Source organism: Eptatretus burgeri, chromosome 10 (genome assembly GCF_056783735.1).
Source record: "Eptatretus burgeri isolate ZD-2024b chromosome 10, Ebu_testis_v1, whole genome shotgun sequence".
In the NCBI taxonomy this organism is placed as follows: Eukaryota; Metazoa; Chordata; class Myxini; order Myxiniformes; family Myxinidae; genus Eptatretus; species Eptatretus burgeri.
The window spans coordinates 88477510-88503199 of record NC_140970.1 but is presented as its reverse complement, the minus strand read 5'-3'; the positions used below and the strand labels follow the sequence as shown (position 1 = coordinate 88503199).

The 25690-nt window shown below is 45.6% G+C and overlaps 2 protein-coding genes and 1 non-coding gene across 8 annotated transcripts in view; 1 reads left to right on the top strand and 2 right to left on the bottom strand.

Annotated features, from left to right (window-relative positions):
- LOC147019052 (coiled-coil domain-containing protein 150-like) overlaps positions 1 to 2067 on the top strand; it is a 99609-nt gene extending 97542 nt beyond the window's left edge. For all 6 annotated transcript variants that reach the window (XM_085899247.1, XM_085899251.1, XM_085899250.1 and 3 more), the window contains one exon: positions 1151 to 2067. In XM_085899247.1, the coding sequence (XP_085755373.1) occupies positions 1151 to 1255 (105 nt within the window). In that variant the 3' untranslated portion in view covers positions 1256 to 2067. The remainder of the gene's footprint in view (positions 1 to 1150) is intronic.
- A 1706-nt stretch (positions 2068 to 3773) lies between these two features.
- On the bottom strand, positions 3774 to 25442 carry PHB2 (prohibitin 2). Its single transcript, XM_085899264.1, has 10 exons — positions 25300 to 25442; positions 17645 to 17781; positions 8841 to 8925; positions 8623 to 8702; positions 8348 to 8532; positions 7866 to 7995; positions 6956 to 7059; positions 6287 to 6364; positions 5642 to 5718; positions 3774 to 5450 (listed from the first exon to the last, which is right to left on the bottom strand). Exons 1-10 carry the CDS (start codon positions 25341 to 25343, stop codon positions 5441 to 5443), a joined length of 930 nt encoding a protein of 309 aa, XP_085755390.1. The 5' UTR covers positions 25344 to 25442; the 3' UTR covers positions 3774 to 5440.
- Positions 6537 to 6820, bottom strand: LOC147019051 (small nucleolar RNA U85). Its single transcript, XR_015048996.1, has one exon. It is a non-coding gene; the product is annotated as a small nucleolar RNA U85 (small nucleolar RNA).
- Positions 25443 to 25690: the final 248 nt, after the last annotated feature.

Here is a 25690-nt window from a genome sequence, read left to right as displayed (position 1 = left end):
CGATTTTTATAACTTACGTGACCTCGTCCCTGACCTTGAACCCGGACAAAAGTCATATTGTTGTGCAACACTCATCGTCCTCTACCCACATACTAAGTTTCATCAAGATCGGAAAGAAAAATTGTTGACGGACGTACATTTGGTCCGGCTTTATTAGGTCATCTCGGTAGAGATGACCTAAAAATGGAGCTCCGTGGGGCTATGCAGGTGCCATTGGGCGAACCAAATCCCGAAAACCCCTGCCAGATTCGACAACCCCCCCCGAGGAGAAGATGCAAATTGAAATTGGCTACCCCCTAAAAACACAATTCGCAATTTTATAAGTTCGTGACCTTGTGGCCTTGACCTTGGGACGAAAATGAAAAAAGAAAATCGAGCTCTGGGGCTATGCAGGTGCCATTGGGCTAGCCAAATACCGAAACCCCTGCCAGATTCGACAAACCCCTCGGAGAAGAAATTTTATGTCAAAAATCGCAATTTTCTAAGTTCGTGACTTTGTGACGAAAATGAAAAGTCGAGCTCCGTGGGGCTATGCAGGTGCCATTGTGCTAACCAAATACCGAAACCCCTGTCAGATTCAACAAAACCCCTAGGAGAAGATGCAAATTGAAATCGGCTACCCCCTAAAAATACGTTTTTTGGGCGTGGCTCAGCCCATAATGGGCGGACCACGCCCATTTTCAGGAAAACACAACTAGATCATGATATAAACCTCCCACCAAAATTTCATCAGGATCGGATCAAAACCCACGGAGCTATGCTCGGGACAGACAGACAGACACACAACAATAACGAATATAGTGGTCACATTTTTCGTGAACCAACAAGGCCCAGGTTGTTTGTTTCTTCCACATTAAAAAAAAAATGCTTTTTACCCAACTAGTGTAAAACATGTTCAGGTGGAGGAAAAGGTCTGTGACCAAATGGAGGCACGGGAACTCGGTGGCTTGTCACGATTTCCTTTTCCAGTATGGCTTGCTCGATCAAAACGGCTCAGGAGCACTCACGTCGGAGTGCTCTTTCCCCGACAACAGGCTTCTCTCAATTGCTTGTCCATGCAAACTGCAAGGCAACAGGATTTTCTCCATCCAGCAAAGCTTTAACACATTGGTGCGAGCAATTCAGTTTTGTTCTCCTTTCTCTCCGGCAGGTATCAGCTAGCCTGAAAGAGGCGCAGGAGTGGTTTCGCATCAAGTTTGAAAGGCTGCAAGCAGAGCTCAAAATGGCCAGGCAGAAGAACAGCAGCATACGCTGAGCCAAGTGGGCAGAGCAAACTCCCTGGGTACGCTTTGCTAAAGATTGTCTCCTGGAGTAAAGTGCCTTTTGTTCAAAGAGCCAATAACCTTTTGAAGGCTTATAATCAAAGTGCAATTCTCAGACCTTTGGGCTTGGAGACGACAACTCAGAGGTATGCACACTGACTTCTGAGCTGTCTCGCCTGGGTTTGAATCCCGACCCAGCTATAAACTGTCACCTGGTGTTTCACCAGCAGGGCAATTCAATGTGTGTGCCGTCCCTTGGGCAGACGTTAAATGGGAGTCCTGTCCGCTGGGATTAACTGGTGGACGTTAAAGATCCCACGGTGTTCTTCGTGAAGAGTAGGCAAGCTATTGCCAACACCTTGAAACATTTCAAATTTCTCCTCCAAATCAACAGCCACAGTTTTTATCCCAAGCAACTAAAGGATAGAATAGCCCCGTTTAAATGCTACTTGTATTGTATTATTCGTTTTTAATTATTATTATTCACCATGCTCTCTTGATGGGTTACTACTTCAATGCAGCTCGTTTTATATTTACGTTTTTTATTTTCGCCGAACCCAAAATAATAAGCAATGAATTGGATGGATTATTTGAGATTGCCATGCCATTTTAACATTGCAATATCTAACAAGTCCAATTTGTGCCTGCATGCCATCTGTGTACTCACCGACTCGTCGGTTTGGAATTTCAACTTGGGGCAATCCTTCCCATTTCGTTTTCAGAGAAGAGGTCACACTGCTCTTCTTTGAGCCTTGACCTCTGTGTACCTTTCATACAAAAATAAATAAAACTCCAAGGCCAGGAACACTACTGTTTAAAGTGCAATAGGCACAAAGATTGTTGATCATTAAAATGCAACTGTGAGGTCCACATTAATGCCAAACATATAAAAAGGAATGTTTAACAGAATAAAAGAAATATCATCTTAGGCTCAGATGAGTTTGTAAACAAATCATCTCGTTTGAAACAAGAAGCGAATACTTCGATATCCCGTGGCTGGGGGCAGTAAAAGTCTAGGTTAAGAACGATGAAACAATTTTGCAGTTATAAAATTTAAATGTAGACATGGTGTATTAGCATGCATGATGGGAAGAGTTGTGACGGACAAATTTCTATTTATAGCCCTCAGATCAAAGGGACGTACGTGGCCATAAGTGTGACAGAAGACACAGGACAGAACAGCCAATTATATAACAGCGTGATGTCGCCACGCTGTAACAAGAGCTCTCCTGAAACATTACTTCATCATCTTTCCCTTTAAAGGTTAGTATACCTCAAACATTGCCAATTTAATCAGCAGTCGTCACAGCCAATGGATTCTGGAACAGTAAGAGGTTGATCATGACTTGACTTGCTTCCAAAAAGTGAGACAGTCAATAGGGTAGCACGACACCTACGCACTTCGGTGGTTGTGGGAAAAATCATGGAGTGGGTGCATCTCCAGGAAAACGAATCAACAGACAGCTCAGGTTTTGGCGATTAAACGATGGATACGAGCTGCTTTCCCATCTAGCCATTTCACCAGATTTGAATCCTTCAGACTTCTAGCTGTTCTAAAAGATGAAGAGCTTTGTTGGAAGAGTTTTGAAGATCAAATGATGAAAGCAGTTGAGTTTCTAGACAAGGACATTAGTGGGGCAACTTAGCACAACAATTGTGTATTTTGTGAGGAAAGCACCAAATTTGGCACATTAGTAGCCAAACATATTATGAACAGATTTGGATATTGGGCCATCTCAAATTCAGCCGCCGATGGCTGTGGCAGCCATTTTCCACTGCCATCAAAAATTTTGAGATGGCCCAATATCCAAATCTGTTCATATGATAGGCTACGAGTGTGCTAAATTTGGTGCTTTCCTCACAAAATGCACAATTGTTATGCTATATTTAGCTAAGTTGCCCCACTACATGTCAGGCTCAATATATAAAAACAAGGTGCAGACTTCCTTCCCTTTGCCCAGCTCACCAAAACACCAGTGTACAGTTTTATATTTACTTTGTCACTCTCCATCAGGCATTCACGATTATCCAGCATTGCTCCCATTCTAAACTGTGTATGTACTCTGCTGGCAGGAGACAAGGTTTATGGGCAATTAAATATATATATATATATATATATATATATATGTATATGTATAAAATCAGCCTGTCAGGAATTGTACTCAGGGGGCATTGCAGCTTATTCATGCCAATTCCAATGCCCCCTGGAATTTAAAGGTAATGGACAGTAAGGCAGAGGTAATGTGCTTGACTGCTCGTGGCAGGGACAGACATCACTGCTCACATATCACACAGCTCCGGCTGTTATGGGAACATGAGCGGTGCCTTGCTGCTCCATCAAGCTACGAAGTTTAACAGTATTAAACTGACAATGTTTGCATGGTCACAGGTAAACGATTATATGATGTGTCATCCTGACTAGTTCATAATGGCGAAACCATGGTCAGAGACTTCACCATCATTTACATCCTCAGCCTTTAAAATAGACGAGTTTACACTGCTGAAGCCATCTGAGCAGGAAGTGCAGCGGTACACATGCGCTCGTAGAGTTTAATGCCATGATGCATTTATCGGAGCGGAAGGGCCTCGTTTGGATTTTATGTAAATAAAAACATTTAACCATCGAGCACACAAAGGTGACAACATGACAATTCAAGCTCCAGTTTTAAACAGGGTTCAGAAGGCAGTGACAGGACCAAGTTGCTACAACACCTGCAGTGACAGCAATTGAACATAAAGTTGTATCGCATCATTTCAACAAAGGTTTTTACCATCAGCGTAACGACATTTGTTTCTACTCATTTTTAATGCTCCAAATATAAAGATGAAATCAAGATGACAGTCAGTTATAGACAGTTAACAAAGACAATTGGTTAATCTATGCCCTGGAAATTCTCCTCCGTGATGGTATACATACAGGATTTCAGGAGAAGGGGTTAAAAAAAAAAACACAAACCAAACACATTTCCAAAGGAATTTGATTTTTAAGTGGAACACGAGTACAAGTAATAAATACTGTTCAGAAGCTCCATTCATGTTGTGAAACGATAACCTCCCCTCTGCACATGTCCAAAAAAAACAATTAGGAAGATTTTATTGAGAGTCTCATGAAAAAGGTTAATCTCCCTTTATGGATGTTTTCTACGAGGCTGATGCTGGCATCCCTTACACACACAACATAGTCTTAAAGAGTGCGGTACTCAGGTAAGGCTCTGACAAAATATGATGGAGACAAGTCACACTGGCTGCTCTTGGACGGGGATGAAGGGTTTTTTTATTTAACTTCAAATTAAACTTCCTTCAAGGAAATGGAAGCTACTTTTCACTCCATACATCAAATGCTTTGCACCACCCCTCTCCTCTCCATCACAAAGACTGGTGATATAAATGTTATAGCAAAGCATACATGGGGGGAGGGGAAAAAAGTAAAAATAATAATAATAATAAATCACTTCCAGCAGAATCAAACACCATCTGTTTAATATACTCATTTATTAATTACGTAGTTGGCCAGAAGCAAACATGTTGCAACTTTAAAAAGTTCCATGAAAGCAAGTGGCTTAATCTGTATTTTGTGACAAAGATATCTCCTGAACAATCCAATGGCTGTCCTAATCCGTTTCACCTCAGGGAAGGAGGTTAATATTTATGGTACCAAATAATTTGTACAATCGGAGGCAAAAAAAAATCCCCCATCATATCTGTTCTACTTGATACGGAAGAGGACTGGGATTGCAAACTCATACATTGATGCACAACTTGAGTTGCATCATCACATCATTGCCAACAACCTGCGCAATGGGGTCAGAGCAGCGGACCATACACTCCGTAGTTTGGTTTGTCTTCGATGTCATGTGGAGATGAGAGGCACGAGGCCTGCAAGTTGGCTGGGGTTTTTACTATGAATTCACTAAAAAAACCTCTACTTCTTCTTCTTCTGATTGCTGATCAAGGTGGAACTACACGTGAGGGAAGGAAGGTTAAGGGGGAGGGGGTGTGAGGGTTATGTAACAACACAATGGCAAATAATCAAATTTGGAATCAAACTACAATTTTAAAAATAAACATGGTGTTTTAGAAGTCAATTTGATGTCACGACTTCCAACATGCAGGGCATTACAAAAAAGGACAGTGCAGGAGAAACAACATATAATGATGACTGCAACGGTAGTGTGCACTTACCTGGCTCTGTAATCGATGTGAAGAAGGGCACAAGAAGTGATATGAAGGGGAGGGGTGGGGGAAAACAACTTCATTAAGCCCCTCAGAACAATTAACTTCTTAAATCAGCTAAGAAAATGTAATCACCATTTCAATTATCGAAGCCAGTACACCTGTGAGTAACAAACCAAGCTTTACCAATACTGCAATCAACTCACTGGTCAAACTTGTCATCGTGCAGGTTCAGCACCAGGTTGTCAGTGTTCAAGTACACACGGTTTTGAGCGTTAGAAATCTGGAGGAGACAGCAGGCAAAGTAGGCGTTGGTGAAACCAAAGAACAATCGCACACAAAAGTTCAGCCGGCTTCATGTTTCCTTTCCACCATGTCGGTGGTACAGGCTTCTTCTTCCTCTTCAACGACCACAATTATGCCCATGTTATTGCGGTTTGTTTGTTTGTCGGCTGAGCTATCACCATGGTGCCGGCAATAGCTCGCCTACTTTTCACGAAGGATCTTTTACGTCTACTTTTAATGCTCCTTATTGCCGGCAATAAGGACCGACGGGGATCTTTAACGTCCACCAACTAATGCTGGCAGATGGGACACCCGGTGTAACGTCCATCCGAGGGACGGCACACAGATTGATGAATCACCCTACCTGTTAAACACCAGGATGACAGTTTATAACTGGATCAGGATTCAAACCCAGAATAGATGGCTTTAGAGGAAAGTGTGCACACCACTCGGCAATCCTGCCAGGTGGTACAGGATTAAAAGTTTAAAACCTCAGGTGCAATAAAAAAAAAATTCTTTCTGCGTTTTCACCACGCACTCAGCATCAGAGTTGAACGACACCTTACCGTCCGTGCAATGCTCTGTGCAGCCCGGATCCTACGCAGCTTCAGGTATCCAGGGTTATCTCGAAGTGCTGCACCCAAGTAACTAGTTAAGCTAACAGGTTTGAGTACTGAAAAGCATATGCCATAAACCAATGGTGGTGGTGATATCAGCAAAGCTATAAAACTGATTTGTCCATGTGACTATTTTCAAGATACATGAATGAAAGAATGAGATGACAATAACCACAATTGCTTCTGCCTCAAACAGCAATGCCATCAGATTACCAAATATTTGATCATGACCACCGCATCATAATAGGTCCAATCGGGATCACCAGTTAACCCTCAACTACTGTACGCCACAACCGAACTGACCACTCCGGTTGTCTTCATGGAGTGGTCTTGCAATCGGCATAGGGCAACACACTTTGGGTTGAGCCTTACAGCCATCAGATTACTCCGTCCTTCGATGGCCAAGATTCCCAACCACACCCAACCGGTCCAAACAGCAAAGCAGCAAGTGGACTCATTTTCGCCTTTGAATCATCATTTGGCAAAATGCAACTAAACTTGAACAATTACCCCCCCCTCCCCATATCCAACCCCCTCCCCATCTCCAATACCCCCACCCCCCCACCAAAAAACCCCCAACAGGGTTAGGCTTTAGAAGTGCACAGAAGTAAAGGATATCATTTTCGCAGCCTCAGCTTCTCCCTCTGACTGAACGATCTTCTGCCGTTGCTCCTGCTTGGCACGTTCCACAAAGAACTGTGCACGCTGGGCCTCCTGATGAGCTGCACAGACAAAAGAATCATGATTAAAATAGTGTGTGATACTCAGTTACCCAGCATGAGCCATAAGAACAGGAAAGAAATAAACACAATTTGGACAAACTCGACTGTAGCATGAGAAAGGTTATGCTGTAGGTGGGTAACTGAGGTGTCTTCATGTACATCCTCCCTTACATGTTTGTAAAGGGAGGATGCACTAACAGAAATTTATTGGGGTGAGGGTGGGGTGAGAGCAGCAGAACGAAAAATGATGATCCATCCACATATTCATCATCACAATCATGTACAATGCCCTATATTGGTGTTGGTGTTGGTGATGCCAAAGTTACTTGGTCACAATCCTGGTCAGGTCACCCACGACTCAGTAAGTCAGGGCAGGGATTTTGGAATTTGTTCAGGGTGCCGGCAATAGCTCACTTACTCTTTGCAAAAGGACACTGTGGGATGTTTAATGTGCACAAATAAACATCGGCAGGGGAGGCGTCCAGTTTACTGTCCGAGCGAGGGTTGCCACACGCATCGATGAATCACCCTGTCTGCGAAACACCAGGATGGCAGTTTATAGCCAGGCCAGGATTCTAACCCAGGCCAAACAGCTTATATTCCAAGAGCTACGGCACTTTAATCACACGTCTGAGGCCAAATGGTTTGAGAGTGGTTTCTGAATAAAAATTTTGTGCCGAATCCAAAAATCCATTTCTTGATTGCCACATCCTCTGCATTTTTGGTGAGAAAAAAAACAGAAGAAGCCGTTTTTATGTTTGGTACGTCTGAAAGGTACAGAGTAGCACATTCCTGGAATACCTTACCGACTTGCTTCGACTCTACGGCTGCAGTGTACTCCTTGCTGAACGAGAGTTCTGTGATTGAAACGTCATCCAAGATGATGTTGAAGTCCTTCGCTCGTTCTGTTAGATTCCGTCGAATCAAGAGAGACACCTGTGCGGAGATAACATTTACACTTTACAGCGTCAAAATGCTCAGAAACCCCCATCACGCCACTTTTCCAACAATGGAGCAATGACAGACCGATAGAAGAGCGCAAGAAAAAAAATGTCCGTTACAGAATTACATAACCACCCAGATGTGATCCTTCATGGATATTTAGTAAGCAAGTTCAGAGGCCCGATCTTAATGTGGCCTTCTCAAACCCTACCAATTTTAACATTAAAATTTTCCCCACTTCCTCACTAACCTTCAGAAAAAAAAAAAAATCCACAGCACTGTTCAGAAAGCATGAAGTCATTGTACTTTCGAGTTGCAATTCAAGATGGACGAATGTATATTGTACCTGCGCTCGTTGTGTGATGAGCTGAGACGCATTGAACTTTGCCACGACGCTTTTGAGCACTTCATTAACGACCGAAGGCAGAACACGGTCATCAAAGTCAATACCCAGGTGTTGAAACATGTGTGGCAAGTTGGCAGCATTTGGCCTTGACAAGACACGCAGAGTGATGTTCACCATTTGTAGGTCTGCAAGCAGACAAAATCTCATTTTCGTTCACATTGTCCAACAATTGTAACACTTCCCAACTCTCACCTGAAAAGATAGCAAATGATTACCTTTACTGCCTGTGGGTGAAGAAATCTTTCGAGGCCTCGCCCTGATATCATAGATGATCGGGTATTGAAACCACGGCACCCTGCGAGACAAAAGCCAAAGGTCACAACAAGTTTTTCAAACTTGGCAAACAACCCACTCGGAGCAGCACAGAAAAGACCAAAAACAATCAAAACAGCTCGTAACACAGGATTTGGAACGCACAAGGCAGAAAGCTCACCGAAAATGCAGGCCCTCGGACAAAACAGTATCGTGCTGTACACCACCAATCCTGCTGAAAATGATTGCCCGATGGCCACCATCAACTGCGAAGTGAATGGTCAACCCAATGTCAATAAATAAATAAATAAATACATCGAGATCAATGAGCAGGTGTTATGCCATAGCCTTGGCTCAATTATACACCTTTTAAAAATTATTATTATACCTGGAACATTTTGGCATTGTGCATAGAGCAAATGAAAGAGCTGTTCTATTCACCCTCTCATTTGCTCAAGGTCATCTGCCATCCGCTTGGAAATCAGCAAACATGACAGCCCTGCATAAAAAGGTGCAAAAACAGATCCCTGTAACTACAGACCAATCAGCCTTCTCCCAATCATCAGTAAGGTTATGGAATCCATCATCGCTTCAGACATTAAATCCTTCCTCTTCTTCAATGGCTTGATTTCCGATTATCAATTTGGTTTCAGAGCAGGTCACTCGACCCTGGATATGCTGCTTCTTCTCTCCCATCAATGGATGGAGGTCCTCAATGCCGGACATGAAATCCTAGCCGTATCCCTGGACATATCACGTGCTTTTGACAGTCTGGCACCCTGCCCTGCTCATCAAACTCTCTTCCTATAGTATCCAAGGCCATCTCCACTCATGGCTCACAGACTTCTCTCCTGCCGCAGTCAACGTGTGGCCCTAAATGGAGTTCTTTCATCCCCTCTTCCTGTCCATGCTGGAGTTCCTCAAGGTAGCGTTCTGGGCCCTGTTCTTTTTCTGGTTTTAATCAATGATCTCTCTGACTCTCTGGAAAATCCTCTATATCTCTTTGCTGATGACTCCACCCTCTGCCATCCCTCAGACTGGCAAGCAGCAGCTTCTTCGCTAACTGCAGATCTGGATAAAATCACAAACTGGTCCAACACGTGGAACATGTCTTTCAATTCCGACAAATCTCACACTCACTTTCTCAACAATCCTCTGGAAGAAGTACTTTCTTTCAAGCTTCTGGGTCTCACGTTCTGCCATGAGCTTTCCTGGGAAAGCCACATTTCAAACCTGGCCTCCAAAGCCAGTCGCTGACTGGGAATCCTCCATCGTGCAAAGTCCTTCCTCGGCCCACCTGAGCTCCTGTCCACATACAAAGCTTTCGTCCGCAGCATGTCCATCTTCTCTTCCCCATGTTCCCCGTCCCATCCCTCTCCCTTCCACAGATCTCCTAATGTGTCTGTTCCCCACTGTTTTGTCCCTCCCACTCCTGCCCCTCTTGTCTCATGCCTCCTTGCTGTGCGTTGTGTGTTAGCTCTCATATGAGCCTCGACAAGGTATACAAAAAAAAAAAAAAAAAAAAAACCAATGTCACCCGCAGGGAGACCCATATCTTGCCAAAAGGTGACCACGTGTGACTTCTTTAAGGTCACACTGAGGTGAACAGAGCTGCTATCCACCAGGAGCGACTCCTTGAGGAATATCTGCCTACGAGAGATTCCGATGAGAATCGTTCTTCAGAGTAACCATGAAAAAAAATCCGTTTTTTTGTCATGACGTCATCAAATGACGTCATAGCGTCAAACTTTTGACAGATCTGGAAAGCACTTATCAAGCGCTTTCATATGAGGTATTACTCGATATGGTATCTAAGATTTCAAAATTTGACCTTGGGGTCAAAAACTTTCGACCTCCAGCGCAAACCATGAAGGTCAAGGCCGATCGCCACCAAAAGTTAATCAGCTTAGCGCCAGACCATGAACTATATTCCCATGAAGTTTGAAGATGATCCGATCAAAATTACTCAAAAAATAAGGGTTTTGTCGACTCCCCTGATTTGCGACAAAGTGACCTTGACCTTTGACCTTGAAAATTTTATGCGCTGAAAGGGACCTCTATAGGCCTCTGATATGCGAAGTTACAAAAATTTCCAATGATATCTGTGCTCTGCAGAGTGACCGATACGTGATTACAGACAAAAAAAAAACAAACAACAAAAAAAAACATACAAGCTGACTAACATATCTTGCAAAAACTTTGTTTTGGCAAGATAAAAAGCCTGGTGGAGTACTGCTCTCCCTTATGGGCTCGTGCTCCTGCCTCCCACCTTTCTCAGCTTCACGCTGTGAAACAAAGGCATTTCGGATCATTGGTATCTCCCGCGATGAAGCTGAGTCTTTGGGCCTCAAACTCTCTCACCGCAGGCAGGTCGGTGGTCTTTCTGTCTTCTCCCGTTTCCTCTCCAGCCTCGCCCCCCTGCTCTCTCTGTGATTTGTCCCCACTACATTTCCGCAGGGCGATCAAGGTCCGCCAACAACCCCCTTCTGGTAAAACTACCAAAATCACGAATCACTGCTCACTTTCACTCTTTCATTCCTCTTTTTTCCCACCTTTGCAATAAACTCCCTCACTCTATTCAATCCCATTCTTCCCCCCAGGCCTTCAAAACAGCTGTTAACCACCACCTCTTATCCCCCATCCAAATCCTCGATCTTTTCTACCCCCAATAATCCACCCAAGCCCACCTCCTTCAAATTCCCTTCTTTCCTTCCTGAAAGCGCCTGTAATGTCCATCTTGTATTCCCCATGTTCCCCGCAACATCCCTCTCCCTTCCACAGATCTCCTAATGTCTCTGTTCCAAACTGTTTTGTCCTTCCCACTCTTGCCCCTCTTATGACTCCCCTTGCTGTGCGTTGCGTTAGCTCCAACACGAGACTCGACAAGGTATACAAAAAAAAAAAAATAATAATTACCCCCGTGTGGGGGTGAAGGTCATCTCTATAATACCACAAGTTCTCAATGTTCAGTTATGACCGAAGACTACTGTGCAGTTCTACTGCGCAGCTCGAACTGCGCAGTTTGGTTAAAGATGACTCGGCATTTTGGCGCGCACACGAAATTATATTTTGAAAATAAATGCCGATGTTTACATTTCGGGTTTTGAAACGTTTGCACCTTCGGCAGAAAATGTATAAATATAAAAGGCTAAAAATGTGTTTTATATTTATATTTCATTTCTCCTTCCTTCCTTCTTTGCGAATCGCATCGGCGTTCTTGGCCATCTTCCAGATCACGTGACGATCAAACGGGAAGGAAATTCAAATATCTGTCCGGTTAGATACAAGATAATATTTTTTACTATCGTAATCAATAAACAGTTGCCAAATATCTTGTAGAATGGCAGACTAGATAGGTTTTGAAAATGGCGATTTTTATAACTTACGTGACCTCGTGACCTTGACCCTGACAAAAGTTATATCATTGTGCAACACTCATTGACCTCTACCCACATACTAAGTTTCATCAAGATCGGAAAGAAAAATTGTTGACGTATGTACGGACGGACATTTGGTCCGGCTTTATTAGGTCATCTCGGTAGAGAAGACCGAAAAAAGCAAATGGAAATGTCTAAAGCAACGTGGGTGAATAGGTACAAAAACACAGTCACCATATGAAAACCAAACAGCTCCGATCCAAGGTATATGTACACAAAACTACAAAAAGAAAGCCATGCTTATGAAAGGCCACGAGAGATAAGAGACACAAGTAGAAGAGAAACAACATCAAATGCTTCCAACTCGAGTTGTGGTCTGAAAAATAATCTTCAAATGGTACATGACCTTTGACCCTTGACCCATTGAACCCAAAATCAAATCGGTCTATTTTGTATTACTTATTGTCCATATTTGTGCCACATATGGTTGAAATCCCTTCATTGGCTCCAGTTACTGCAGTACTCAAATGATTTTTGTCTTTTGGAAGGTGAAATGAAAATCATCGAAGTATTGCAGTCTATATTTCTGCCAAGTTTGGTTGAAATCTCTCCAGCACAAGTTATCATGGCAACAACAAAACAAGAAGGGCATTCTGATATCGCGACGTCGCCAGATATAGCTCCGTCCACATTATTACATCATTATACATGCTAGTACTAGATTTCGTTTAAATCCCTGAACCCAGGTTGAAAATATTAAATAATCCTGGCTGCCAGACCATGCATCTGATGAGGATGAAATTTAAAACATATATTCCACATCACGACGAAATCATAATTGTGAAGTTTCACATCAATTGATGAAGCGGTTCAAGAGAAAGATTTTTTTAAAAAAGATTTTCGTTCAATCCAAAATGTCTGCCAAACCATGTGACCTATTAATTATTCGTGAACACCCCGGTATCCCCAGGGCTTGGGGAACATGTGGAAAAAGTTTCCCTTTGATTTGTCAAGCATTCTCGAGGGGATTTTTAAAGGATTATTCTTCAAAAAAAAAAAAAAGCATAGCTGCCAAACCAAGTGACCTATGATGTCACAGGTAGAGAACATTTTGTTCCTCATGGATAGGCTGTAAAGTTTCACCTCGATCTGTTCAGCCGTTTTGGAAAAGATTTTAAGGATTTTTTATTTTTCAAGGCTACAATCGACCCCCCCCTCCCCCAGTAGACTCCCTTCGATTTTGATGCAGTCGATACACCTTTGTTCGGCATCAGGCATGAAGTTTGTGGCTAAGTTTCATCAAATTGTGCGTTTGGTTGAAGCGATAATGACTGAAGTGTTTACGGACTGACTGACTGACTGACTGACTCACCTACAGACACTGTTCAATCACATAAAAACAAAAACACCGAGCACCAATGCAATTTCTAACAATATTACAACGACAGAGAATTATCACAAGCAATGAGGAGGATTTGATGTGGGTCATGTGCCCTACATAACGAACCTGCAACCCATGGAATGGCTTTACAGGCTGTCTGTGCAGGAAATAATGTAGCACAGTAAATAAGCAAATGCCAGCACCACACTGCCAGCAATAAACAGCTTACTGTGCAAAACACAATATGTGGTATTTATGTGCGACACATTTGCAATGTATAGAGTTTATAGAAAAATCTGTACAATTAATTATTTTGTGCATTACAGGTGAAGCCCTGAAGATTTAAATGATGGAACATTATGACGTGCCAACGCATATTAAAATTTTATAACTATATTACACTATTGCAAATCAGCGAACATTCAGGAAGGACTTTCCATGCAGACATGCCCTGTGTCGCAACAGCATTCTCTCCTTTATGATAAAAATTTTATGAATATGGTAGTGTTCATCCATTTAAGCATGTAAGACTTCCTGCAGTGAGTCCACAAGAGACAACCACTGAAGCAATCACTGCTATTGATAATGACATTGAAAGCAGCAACGAACTCGAAGGGCATTCGGTAGAGCGCATACCTGATCCACGAGAACATATCGCGCCCAATACATTTTTGAAATATCATGCGATACAGTACAATATCGTTTTTGGCCCCATCTCTCAATGGTGAAGGATCACTTAAAAAATTAAAAAATAATTATTGTATCCAGATCCGAATCCGGATATTCACCAAAATCGATTCAATTTGTCATGGTCACACACCCAACGTGTCCACCAAGTTTCGTCCTAATCTGTGCACAACTTTTTGAGATATCGTGCCATATATCATTTTAACCCCATCTCTCAATGGTGAAGAATCACTTCAAAAAATTCTAGTTGTCGGATCGAGATCCGGATCTTCACCAAAATCGAATCAGTTCGTCCTCGTCACACACCCAACCTGTCCACAACTTTTTGAGATATCCCGTACACAGACAGACAAAGAAGGGTGAAAACATAACCTCCTTCACCTTCGGTGGGTGGAGGTAACAATGTACTAGTTCATGAAGGGAGTGTATCGATTGTAATGGGCAGCATGTAAAATGTGTTTTTTTTTTTTAAACAAGTACAGCTGGGATGCATACACTACTAAGATGTAACACAATATCCCTTATCTGTACTTCACTTTCGTTTACTAAAAACACGATTTACCTCGTTACCTCTGCCATCGAACATGAATGGGGGTTGCGTTTTCACCCCCATCTGTCTGTGAGCAGGATATCTCAAAAAGTTACGGAGAGATTCGGATAAAACGTTGTGGAGAGTTTGTGTGTGACAAGGTCGAATTGATGAGATTTTGGTGAAGATCCAAATCCGAGATTTATTAGGGTACCCTGTGAGTACAGGGTACCCTATTGTTTTTCTTAAGTTTATTAGGGTACCCAGTCAAATGGACTGGGTAACCTATTGTTTTTCTTAAGTTTATTATTATTTTTCTTCCGCCGTAAATTTGCAAAATTTCCAATTTTTTTCGCTTTAAATGCCATTTTCTCAGAAATGGTAAGACCAATCGACACAAAATTTTCACCAAATATGTATCTTTTTTGATAGCATACATAATTGATAATTGTGACGTCATAGGTCACGTGGTACGGGCGCCATCTTGAAAAAACAGATAAACTTTGGACCTCTATCTCTGAAACCTTCTCGGGTAAAAAAATTTCGCTTGATACATTTTAACAAGCTCCCTCTCGGGAATACGTGTGATTTTTCGTGACGTCATTGGTGAAGAGGTATCCCAGTGAAAATTCGTCAAGTAGAACGGCACATGGCAAAAAATTTGAAATTTGAGCGTCATCTACACAAAAATTCATCGCAGAAAAAAAATATTTTGACGTCATCGGTGACGTAATTCGGCCGCCATCTTGTTTTGAATTTTTTTTTTTTTTTAATCTTCTCCAGAACGGCTGTGCAGATTGAGGCGAAACTTTACACGCCCATTCCGCCTGAGGTCCTCTTTCAAGTTTGTTAATTTGTTGTTGATACGTCACATGGTTTGGCGGCCATCTTGAAAAAACCCTAAAACCTTCAAACATCTTCTCCAGAAGCGCTGGTCCAATGAAGGTGAGATTTCAGAAGTATATTCGTGAAATGTATGCGATGCAAGTTTGTTAATTTCAAAGTGATAGGTCACATGGTTTGGCCGCCATGTTGGATTTAAGAAAAATATTAAATAATGTTTTCTCTCGTATTTCATAAGCCATCGAAGCGAAAATTTGCAAGTGCCTTCCTCCCTCAAGTCTGCATACATGGTAAAAATTTTTTTACCTCAGAAGTCACATTGTTTGGCGGCCATCTTGGATAGAAAAATAGACCTTATCCGATTTACACGAAACTTCACACACTTATTCGGGTCGACGATGGAAAGCAGAATTTAAATTTATGATATCATAGGTCACAAGGTTCGGCAGCCATGTTGGATTGAAAATGAATAAATTTTAAAAATCTTCTTCTCCAGAAGGGCAAGACAGATTAAGACGAAACTTCATACATATTTTCCCCATGAGGTCCTTTCTCAAGTTTGTTAATTTCTTCTTGATCGGTCACACGGTTTGGTGGCCATCTTGAAAAAACCCTAAAACCTTCAAACATCTTCTCCAGAAGCGCTGCTCCGATGAAGGGGAGATTTCAGAACTATATTCGGGAAACGTAGGCGATATAAGTTTGTTAATTTCGAATTGATAAGTCACATGGTTTGGCCGCCATGTTGGATTTAAGAAAAATATTAATGTTTTCTCTGGAACCGCCTAACCTAATGAATTGAAAGTTTGCAATTATCATCTATCATCGTGTGTGCACGCGTGGTAAAAATTCTGACGTCACACGTCACATGGTTTGGCGGCCATCTTGGATAGAAAAACGCACCTTTACCGATTAACACGAAACTTCACAAACGTGTTCCAATACCCAGATGGAAGCAGAATATAAATTTGTGATGTCATAGGTCACATGGTTCGTCAGCCATCTTGGATTGAAAAATAATATCTTTAAACGTCTTTTTCTCTGAAACGACTGAACAGATCCAGGCGAAACCACCACTATGACCGCCTCTCCATGACGAATAAAAAGTTCTCACCCCCTTTTGAGGTACGACGCAACGTTTGGCAGCCATAATGGATTGAAGGAAAAATATTAATTAATGTTTACTCTGGAACTACTGCATCAATAAATGTGAAACATCACCTTTATGGTGGAACAGTCATGCGGAATGAGGGTTTGAAATTTCAACGGGATCGGGACCAGGGTTTGGCAGCCATGTTGGTTTTAAGAAAAATATTAAATAATGTTTTCTCTGGAACTGTTTAACCTGGAGAAGCAAAAATTTGCAGTTATCATCCACCATTGTGTTTGCACACGTGGTGCAAATTATGACATCATAAGTCACATGGTTTGTCCACTATCTTGGATTGAAGGATAAATATTAATTAATGTTTACTCTGGAACCGCTGCTTCTATATATGCGAACCTTCACATTTATAATTCAGGCGACATGCGAAACAAAAGTTTAAAATTTCAACCTGATCGGTCACGCGGTTTGGGAGCCAGAATTATTTAATTATTTGAATCTGGAAGCCAGTAATAACGAAATTGAACGCTTTGTGCTGCCCGGTTCGTAACTTGCCTGTTCCGCGCCGTCTCGAAGCATGCCTGTGTTTGTATCACCATTAAATTATGTTTTCTCTGGCACCGCTTATCCTTTCAATGCGAAAATTGCAACTATGATTTAAGTCCCATGTTGTATCAAAGGCGGACGGACTGGGTACCCGGTCATAACTGCCAGCAGTTATAAAGTGGCAGTTCTAGTTTTTAATTGAATCTTCCCAAATGAAAGATGGGGCCAAAAACTATATCTCAAAACGTTGTGGATGACTTGGGACAAAATTAGGTGGGTGAGCTGGTTGGGTAACAAGAACAAGGCGATTATATTTTGGTTCAGGTCTGGATGCAGATCCGGCCTTATCAGTGGGATACAAAACGTAAACTGTTCAGCCTGGAGGAGGTATGCGCTCCAGAATGCTGTTCTAGTTCAGTCTTATCTTTGGTGGCAGAGGTAACAGAAACATGTCAGATATTAGTGCCATACCCTGTATAAAAGTTTTAAAAATATAACTCCAACAAACAGAGTTCACCTGTATACATAGATTCCTTGACACCATAAGCAAGTGCACCAGCGCCAAGCAGCAGTTTCAAGCCGGTGCCAAGCCCCTTGGGTCCCGAACCAAGCCTCCCTGCCATGTCTTTCAACTGCTGAGCCATTGCAGATCTCCTGACCGTAGCAATGGAAACAGGAACGAACACAATGATTAGCCGAGCAATTACAGCCCATGCAAACATGATCATAAATTCACTTTGTGCAAGTTTAACCACTCACCATGGAAACAGAGAAAATGGTTTTAATTGTCTACTGCTTTTTTTTTTTTTTAAACAAAAATCAATTTTGTTTGATTTTACCGCTCACGGATTTACAATTACACTTCCACTTTGTCTTCGTCTTACGTAGCTTGTCAAAATGTCTTTCGCAACATGGTTGATATAAATACACGATTACACAGGAAAGCACAGATTAGAAATCCTTCACTCCAATGAACTTATTCATCATAAAGAGAATTTCACATTATACCAAGTCTCTGGGCAAAGAAATGTAGACCAAAAACACAAAGACAGATAGACAACCACACACACAGCACCTTGGGACCTTCCTTCAGTTATTAAATTTTTCTGGCTTGGACCAAAATGGCAGAGTCAATGAGCAGACTCCGAGCGAGAAAACAACTAAAGGAGCACTCTACCTCTTTTAGATTGCTCATTGCCTTTCTAAAATAATTAAAAAAAAAATACACCAATGCGGGAGTGACTGTCATCTCTGCGAGAAAATATATAGCCTCCTAAAGGTAGGGCAGTTTTTGCAAACTTTGAAGTCACGTGACGCGAAAACGAAAGCAAATATCGAAAATCCGGCCTGGCCAAATTTAGATATTGTCCCATAGATTTATGTGCCACACTAAAATACAAGATTGCTTGAGAAATGTAGGAGGTAGATTTTGAAAATCGTCATTTTCGCATTTTTTGCCAAAATTGAAGTCACGTGACACGAAAACGAAAGCGAATAATCGAAAATCCGGCACGATCAAAATTTAGATAATTGTCCCATATATTCATATGCCACAATCAAATTCAAGATCGCTTGAGAAATGGCGGAGGAGATAGAATTTGAAAATCGTCATTTTCGCAACGGACAGACGGACGGATTGTCACCTCTCCTCTCAACACCAATATTATTAGGTCATGCTCGAAGAGATGACCTAAAAAGGAAAAAAAAGTGCTGCACCTTTCCAACGCCAACACTTTTCTCCAAAAAAGGTTTATTCCTTCCCAAACTGCGAGCCCCCCGTGACGCACCATGTTTGATTATGACCTTGAAACGTTTGTCAAAAGCACCCATCCGGAGGCCCTGGAGAGGCAGAGCATGACATCTGACATTCATGCCAAAGGGCAGCCTAACCACCCCCAATTCAGGATTTGTGTCACATCCCACCTACAATACTCCTAATGAACGATAAGCACTCTGCCCTTTTTATTTCAAATGAGGGGTCAAAACGGATCATGGTTTCTCTGGTGAAGCATGACGGTGATCTTGGTCCTTTCCACAGATAGGCGCTCAACTGCAGTGTTCAGAAACACCGCTGTGGGGGACAAAATTTGCTCAGCCTAGTCTTGGTATTACATTACGTAGGAAAAGTTATTGCTCCGAATGATAGAAACACCCTCATCCAACGCACTAACCCCTTTCCACAAAGTAGCGTCCTCTCAACCAAATCTACCAGAATGTGCCTCTGTATCGGTGCTGGACGAGGTTGGTGTTCATAGAACAATCAGGCAGGAAATCAGAAGTTCCAACATAAGCAGAACTTTCCAGAGCATTACTTCTACCTCCCCCAAAAACTGCTTTCCCCACCACCTGTTTTGTGACCAACGCCACTGGATCAAACCAGTGGAGGGTGCGGTGGGAAGTTGTATACAGTCAAAGCTCATGGAAGAGCAAGAAAACTGAACAGATCAGGATGCAACAGTCGATGGATGAAAGAAAGAGGGACTTGGACAAATAATGGATGTGGGGAGGAAGTACAGGGCTTGGGAGTTGTGGGGAGGTGTGTGGGTTGGGGGTGGGAGGGGGTAGAGGTAGAAGAGACCACAGATTTGGATGGAGGATGACGACATGGTGGTGAACAGTTGTCTTGAAGACCTGGAGGGCAGGATGAGATTGAAGAGAATGTCGAAGTTGATTTCACAGGGAGGGGTGAAGAAGGCGGGGAGGTCGGGGGGGGGGGGTTGAGGGGGGAGATGAAAAAAAGAGGAACAAATGAGGTGAACAGATGCTGGATTTTGGAATTTCACGAGAAGGGGGTCGATTGTGAGCCGTTTGCACCCTGCAGATACCCGGGGGGGGGGGAGGGGAAAGAGAGACAATGCACAGACAAAGCAGAGTGGCAAGACCAAAAAGGATGTGGTAGAAGCGATGACCAACCTATCTGTGATCGGAAAGTGATAAGCCCATAGACTCAGCTTCATCGCATTCTAATAATCCCAAAGGCCTTGGTTTCCACAGCATCAAGCTGAGCAATGTGTGAGGCAGGGGAGCCAGCCCAGAGGGGAGAGCAGTGCTCCATCAAGCTGTGGATGCTTGCCATGCAGGTGGATAGTTCAGGTGTGCCAAGGAAGGACTTTGTACGACGCAGCATGCCCAGTAAGCGACTGGCTTTGGAAGCAAACTTAGAAAATTGGTTTGCCCAAGAAAGAACATGGCTAATTGTGATACACAGGAGCCATACAGTCCTTTCAGAGAGGGAGACATATTCAAAGTGTTTGACCAGCTTGTGATTTTGTCATGGTCTGAAGAGAGGGAAGAGGCTGCTGCCTGCATTGAATGAAGGATGAGGGATGTCATGGCAACCAGATTGGGAATCTTGAGAAGTCCAATTGGCAGAGGTTGGCTGCACACAACAATCAATTCCCCATTCACATCCATGAACGCACATCAGAACCCACCACAACGCTGACATGCCGTCTTCTTTCCACACCAACACTTCAGCATCCCTCCACTTTATGTCTCCTCTTTTTGCACCCTCCTCCGAAAACCTTCTTCCAGTGCAACCCTCCCCATCCCAAGTGCCCCCCCCAAAACCACCCCCACCCCAACTTCGCCCACCTCGCCCTCCAAACCAATCTTCCCCCAAACTGCTCATCAGACAAGCCCTCCCCCCAAACACAGCTTTTCCTCTCACCCCTCCCCCAACTCAGATTCCTCTCATCCCCTCCAACATAGCTTCCCTCTCATCCCCTCCAACAACATATCTTCCATCTCATCCCCACCAACAAATCTTCCCCATAGCCTCATCTCCATAGTTTCCTCTCTCAATAGTTTCCCTCTCACCACATCAACCCCCCCATCCCTCATTTTCCCCTCTCACCCACCCCCCATAGTTTTTCACCCACCCCCCCATAGTTTCCCCTCTCACCCACCCCCCCATCCCTCTCACCCACCCCCATAGTTTCCCCTCTCACCCACCCCCCATAGTTTCCCCTCTCACCCACCCCCCATAGGTTTCCCCTCTCACCCACCCCCCCATAGTTTCCCCTCTCACCTACCCCCCATAGGTTTCCTCTCTCTCACCCACCCCCCCATAGTTTCCCTCTCACCCACCCCCCCATAGTTTCCTCTCACCCACCCCCCATAGTTTCCCCTCTCACCCACCCCCATAGTTTCCCCTCTCACCCACCCCCCATAGTTTCCCTCTCACCCACCCCCCATGGTTTCCCTCTCACCCACCCCCCCATGGTTTCCTCTCACCCACCCCCCATAGGTTTCCCCTCTCACCCACCCCCCATAGTTTTCCTCTCTCACCCACCCCCCCACAGGTTTCCCCTCTCACCCACCCCCCATAGTTTCCCCTCTCACCCACCCCCCATGGTTTCCCTCTCACCCACCCCCCATAGTTTCCCTCTCACCCACCCCCCATAGTTTCCCCTCTCACCCACCCCCCATGGTTTCCTCTCTCTCACCCACCCCCCATAGTAGTTCCCCTCTCACCCACCCCCCCATAGTTTCCCCTCTCACCCACCCCCCATAGTTCCCCTCTCACCCACCCCCCCATAGTTTCCCTCTCACCCACCCCCTCTCACCCACCCCCCCATAGTTTCCCCTCTCACCCACCCCCCCATAGTTTCCCCTCTCACCCACCCCCCCATGAGTTTCCCTCTCACCCACCCCCCCATAGTTTCCCTCTCACCCACCCCCCCATGGTTTCCCTCTCACCCACCCCCATAGTTTCCTCTCACCCACCCCCCATAGTTTCCCCTCTCACCCACCCCCCATAGTTTCCCCTCTCACCCACCCCCCATAGTTTCCCCTCTCACCCACCCCCCATAGTTTCCCCTCTCACCCACCCCCCATAGTTTCCCTCTCACCCACCCCCCATAGTTTCCCCTCTCACCCACCCCCCCATAGTTTCCCCTCTCACCCACCCCCCATAGTTTCCCCTCTCACCCACCCCCCCATAGTTTCCCCTCTCACCCACCCCCATAGTTTCCCCTCTCACCCACCCCCCATAGTTTCCCCTCTCACCCACCCCCCCATAGTTTCCCCTCTCACCCACCCCCCATAGTTTCCCCTCTCACCCACCCCCCATAGTTTCCCTCTCACCCACCCCCCATAGTTTCCCCTCTCACCCACCCCCCATAGTTTCCCCTCTCACCCACCCCCCATAGTTTCCCCTCTCACCCACCCCCCATAGTTTCCCTCTCACCCACCCCCCACAGTTTCCCCTCTCACCCACCCCCCACAGTTTCCCCTCTCACCCACCCCCCCACAGTTTCCCCTCTCACCCACCCCCCATAGTTTCCCCTCTCACCCACCCCCCACAGTTTCCCCTCTCACCCACCCCCCACAGTTTCCCTCTCACCCACCCCCCACAGTTTCCCCTCTCACCCACCCCCCCACAGTTTCCCCTCTCACCCACCCCCCACAGTTTCCCTCTCACCCACCCCCCACAGTTTCCCCTCTCACCCACCCCCCACAGTTTCCCCTCTCACCCACCCCCCACAGTTTCCCCTCTCACCCACCCCCCACAGTTTCCCCTCTCACCCACCCCCCCACAGTTTCCCCTCTCACCCACCCCCCACAGTTTCCCCTCTCACCCACCCCCCACAGTTTCCCCTCTCACCCACCCCCCATAGTTTCCCTCTCACCCACCCCCCCATAGTTTCCCCTCTCACCCACCCCCCATAGTTTCCCCTCTCACCCACCCCCCATAGTTTCCCCTCTCACCCACCCCCCCATAGTTTCCCTCTCACCCACCCCCCATAGTTTCCCCTCTCACCCACCCCCCATAGTTTCCCCTCTCACCCACCCCCCATAGTTTCCCCTCTCACCCACCCCCCCATAGTTTCCCCTCTCACCCACCCCCCATAGTTTCCCCTCTCACCCACCCCCCATAGTTTCCCTCTCTCACCCACCCCCCATAGTTTCCTCTCTCACCCACCCCCCATAGTTTCCTCTCTCACCCACCCCCCATAGTTTCCTCTCTCACCCACCCCCCATAGTTTCCCCTCTCACCCACCCCCCATAGTTTCCCCTCTCACCCACCCCCATAGTTTCCCCTCTCACCCACCCCCCCATAGTTTCCCCTCTCACCCACCCCCCCATAGTTTCCCCTCTCACCCACCCCCCATAGTTTCCCCTCTCACCCACCCCCCACAGTTTCCCTCTCACCCACCCCCCACAGTTTCCCTCTCACCCACCCCCCACAGTTTCCCCTCTCACCCACCCCCCCACAGTTTCCCCTCTCACCCACCCCCCACAGTTTCCCCTCTCACCCACCCCCCACAGTTTCCCCTCTCACCCACCCCCCCACAGTTTCCCCTCTCACCCACCCCCCACAGTTTCCCCTCTCACCCACCCCCCACAGTTTCCCCTCTCACCCACCCCCCACAGTTTCCCTCTCACCCACCCCCCACAGTTTCCCCTCTCACCCACCCCCCCATAGTTTCCCCTCTCACCCACCCCCCATAGTTTCCCCTCTCACCCACCCCCCATAGTTTCCCCCTCTCACCCACCCCCCATAGTTTCCCCTCTCACCCACCCCCCATAGTTTCCCCTCTCACCCACCCCCCCATAGTTTCCCCTCTCACCCACCCACCCCATAGTTTCCCCTCTCACCCACCCACCCCATAGTTTCCCCTCTCACCCACCCACCCCATAGTTTCCCCTCTCACCCACCCCCCATAGTTTCCCCTCTCACCCACCCCCCATAGTTTCCCTCTCACCCACCCCCCATAGTTTCCCCTCTCACCCACCCCCCATAGTTTCCCCTCTCACCCACCCCCCCATAGTTTCCCCTCTCACCCACCCCCCATAGTTTCCCCTCTCACCCACCCCCCATAGTTTCCCCTCTCACCCACCCCCCATAGTTTCCCCTCTCACCCACCCCCCATAGTTTCCCTCTCACCCACCCCCCATAGTTTCCCCTCTCACCCACCCCCCATAGTTTCCCCTCTCACCCACCCCCCATAGTTTCCCTCTCACCCACCCCCCATAGTTTCCCCTCTCACCCACCCCCATAGTTTCCCCTCTCACCCACCCCCCATAGTTTCCCCTCTCACCCACCCCCCATAGTTTCCCCTCTCACCCACCCCCCATAGTTTCCCCTCTCACCCACCCCCCATAGTTTCCCCTCTCACCCACCCCCCATAGTTTCCCCTCTCACCCACCCCCCATAGTTTCCCCTCTCACCCACCCCCCATAGTTTCCCCTCTCACCCACCCACCCCATAGTTTCCCCTCACACCCACCCACCCCATAGTTTCCCCTCTCACCCACCCCCCATAGTTTCCCCTCTCACCCACCCCCCATAGTTTCCCCTCACACCCACCCCCCATAGTTTCCCCTCACACCCACCCCCCATAGTTTCCCCTCACACCCACCCCCCCATAGTTTCCCCTCACACCCACCCACCCCATAGTTTCCCCTCACACCCACCCCCCATAGTTTCCCCTCACACCCACCCCCCCATAGTTTCCCCTCACACCCACCCCCCATAGTTTCCCTTCACACCCACCCCCCATAGTTTCCCTTCACACCCACCCCCCATAGTTTCCCCTCACACCCACCCCCCATAGTTTCCCTTCACACCCACCCCCCATAGTTTCCCTTCACACCCACCCCCCATAGTTTCCCCTCACACCCACCCCCCCATAGTTTCCCCTCACACCCACCCCCCATTTTCCCCTCACACCCACCCCCCATAGTTTCCCCTCACACCCACCCCCCCCATAGTTTCCCTTCACATTGTGGAATCCACGGTGTCGCAACTTTTTCATCTTCTTCAAGGGAGCGAATACAACTGCAGATTAACCTCGAATTAACCTCAACACCCTCGGTTCCGTCCAGGAGGGGCACGGTATTAAATTTACTCATTCTCCGAAATCTCGTCACACGGAACGTTTATTCAGCACATCCGATTCATCGTAACGTCGATCGTGAGGAAACAATGTAAAGTACCAGAGGCCGAGACTCCCAACCTTTGAACACATGGTCATGGTGAAGGCAAAGGCCTACTTACTGAGGGACAAGCGAGGCGATCCAATCGATTAGGAATTCTTACATCACCAAGACATATTATTCTCCATTCGCGGCAATAATATAAATAATATATATATAACATATATAAATTTGCTATAAAGCGGTGAACGAGTTTATTAATTTATCGAACTCCCCCCCCTCTCCTCACCTGCCGCCTCTTTCTTCCAGACAATCGTTTTCGCGACTGCGCATGCGCAAAACCCTGAGGGAAACTTGTTGTTTAATAGGAATCGTAACCTATGGGAAATAATTTTTAAGTATTTCCTTTTGTAACCGTGTGACGGTTTAAAATAATCATCTGTGTAAAAAAAAATTTCTCTGAATATTAAAAGGAGATAATTTTGAAGGATTCGCCAAATCTCGCGATATTTCTCGTCCGTTGTTTTTTTTTTTCCCACAGTCTTTAAAATCATTTTCTTCACGTCACCATAATCGTTGGAGCTTAATTTTTCATTCATTTCCCTTTCTGCCACAACATGACGTTAATTAAATCATGAAATTAACGCACACGACTCGCGCTTAATTTTATTGAATTATTT

Excerpts from the sequence above, each read along its gene's own strand:
- PHB2 (XM_085899264.1), bottom strand. The coding sequence starts at position 25,343 with ATGCGCAGTCGCGAAAACGATTGTCTGGAAGAAAGAGGCGGCAG. Across the intron at positions 8,703-8,840 it reads TCCGAGGGCCTGCATTTTCG|GGTGCCGTGGTTTCAATACC; the intron begins GTGAGCTTTCTG and ends TTTGTCTCGCAG. Across the intron at positions 6,365-6,955 it reads AAGCTGAGGCTGCGAAAATG|TTGGGTGCAGCACTTCGAGA; the intron begins ATATCCTTTACT and ends TTAACTAGTTAC.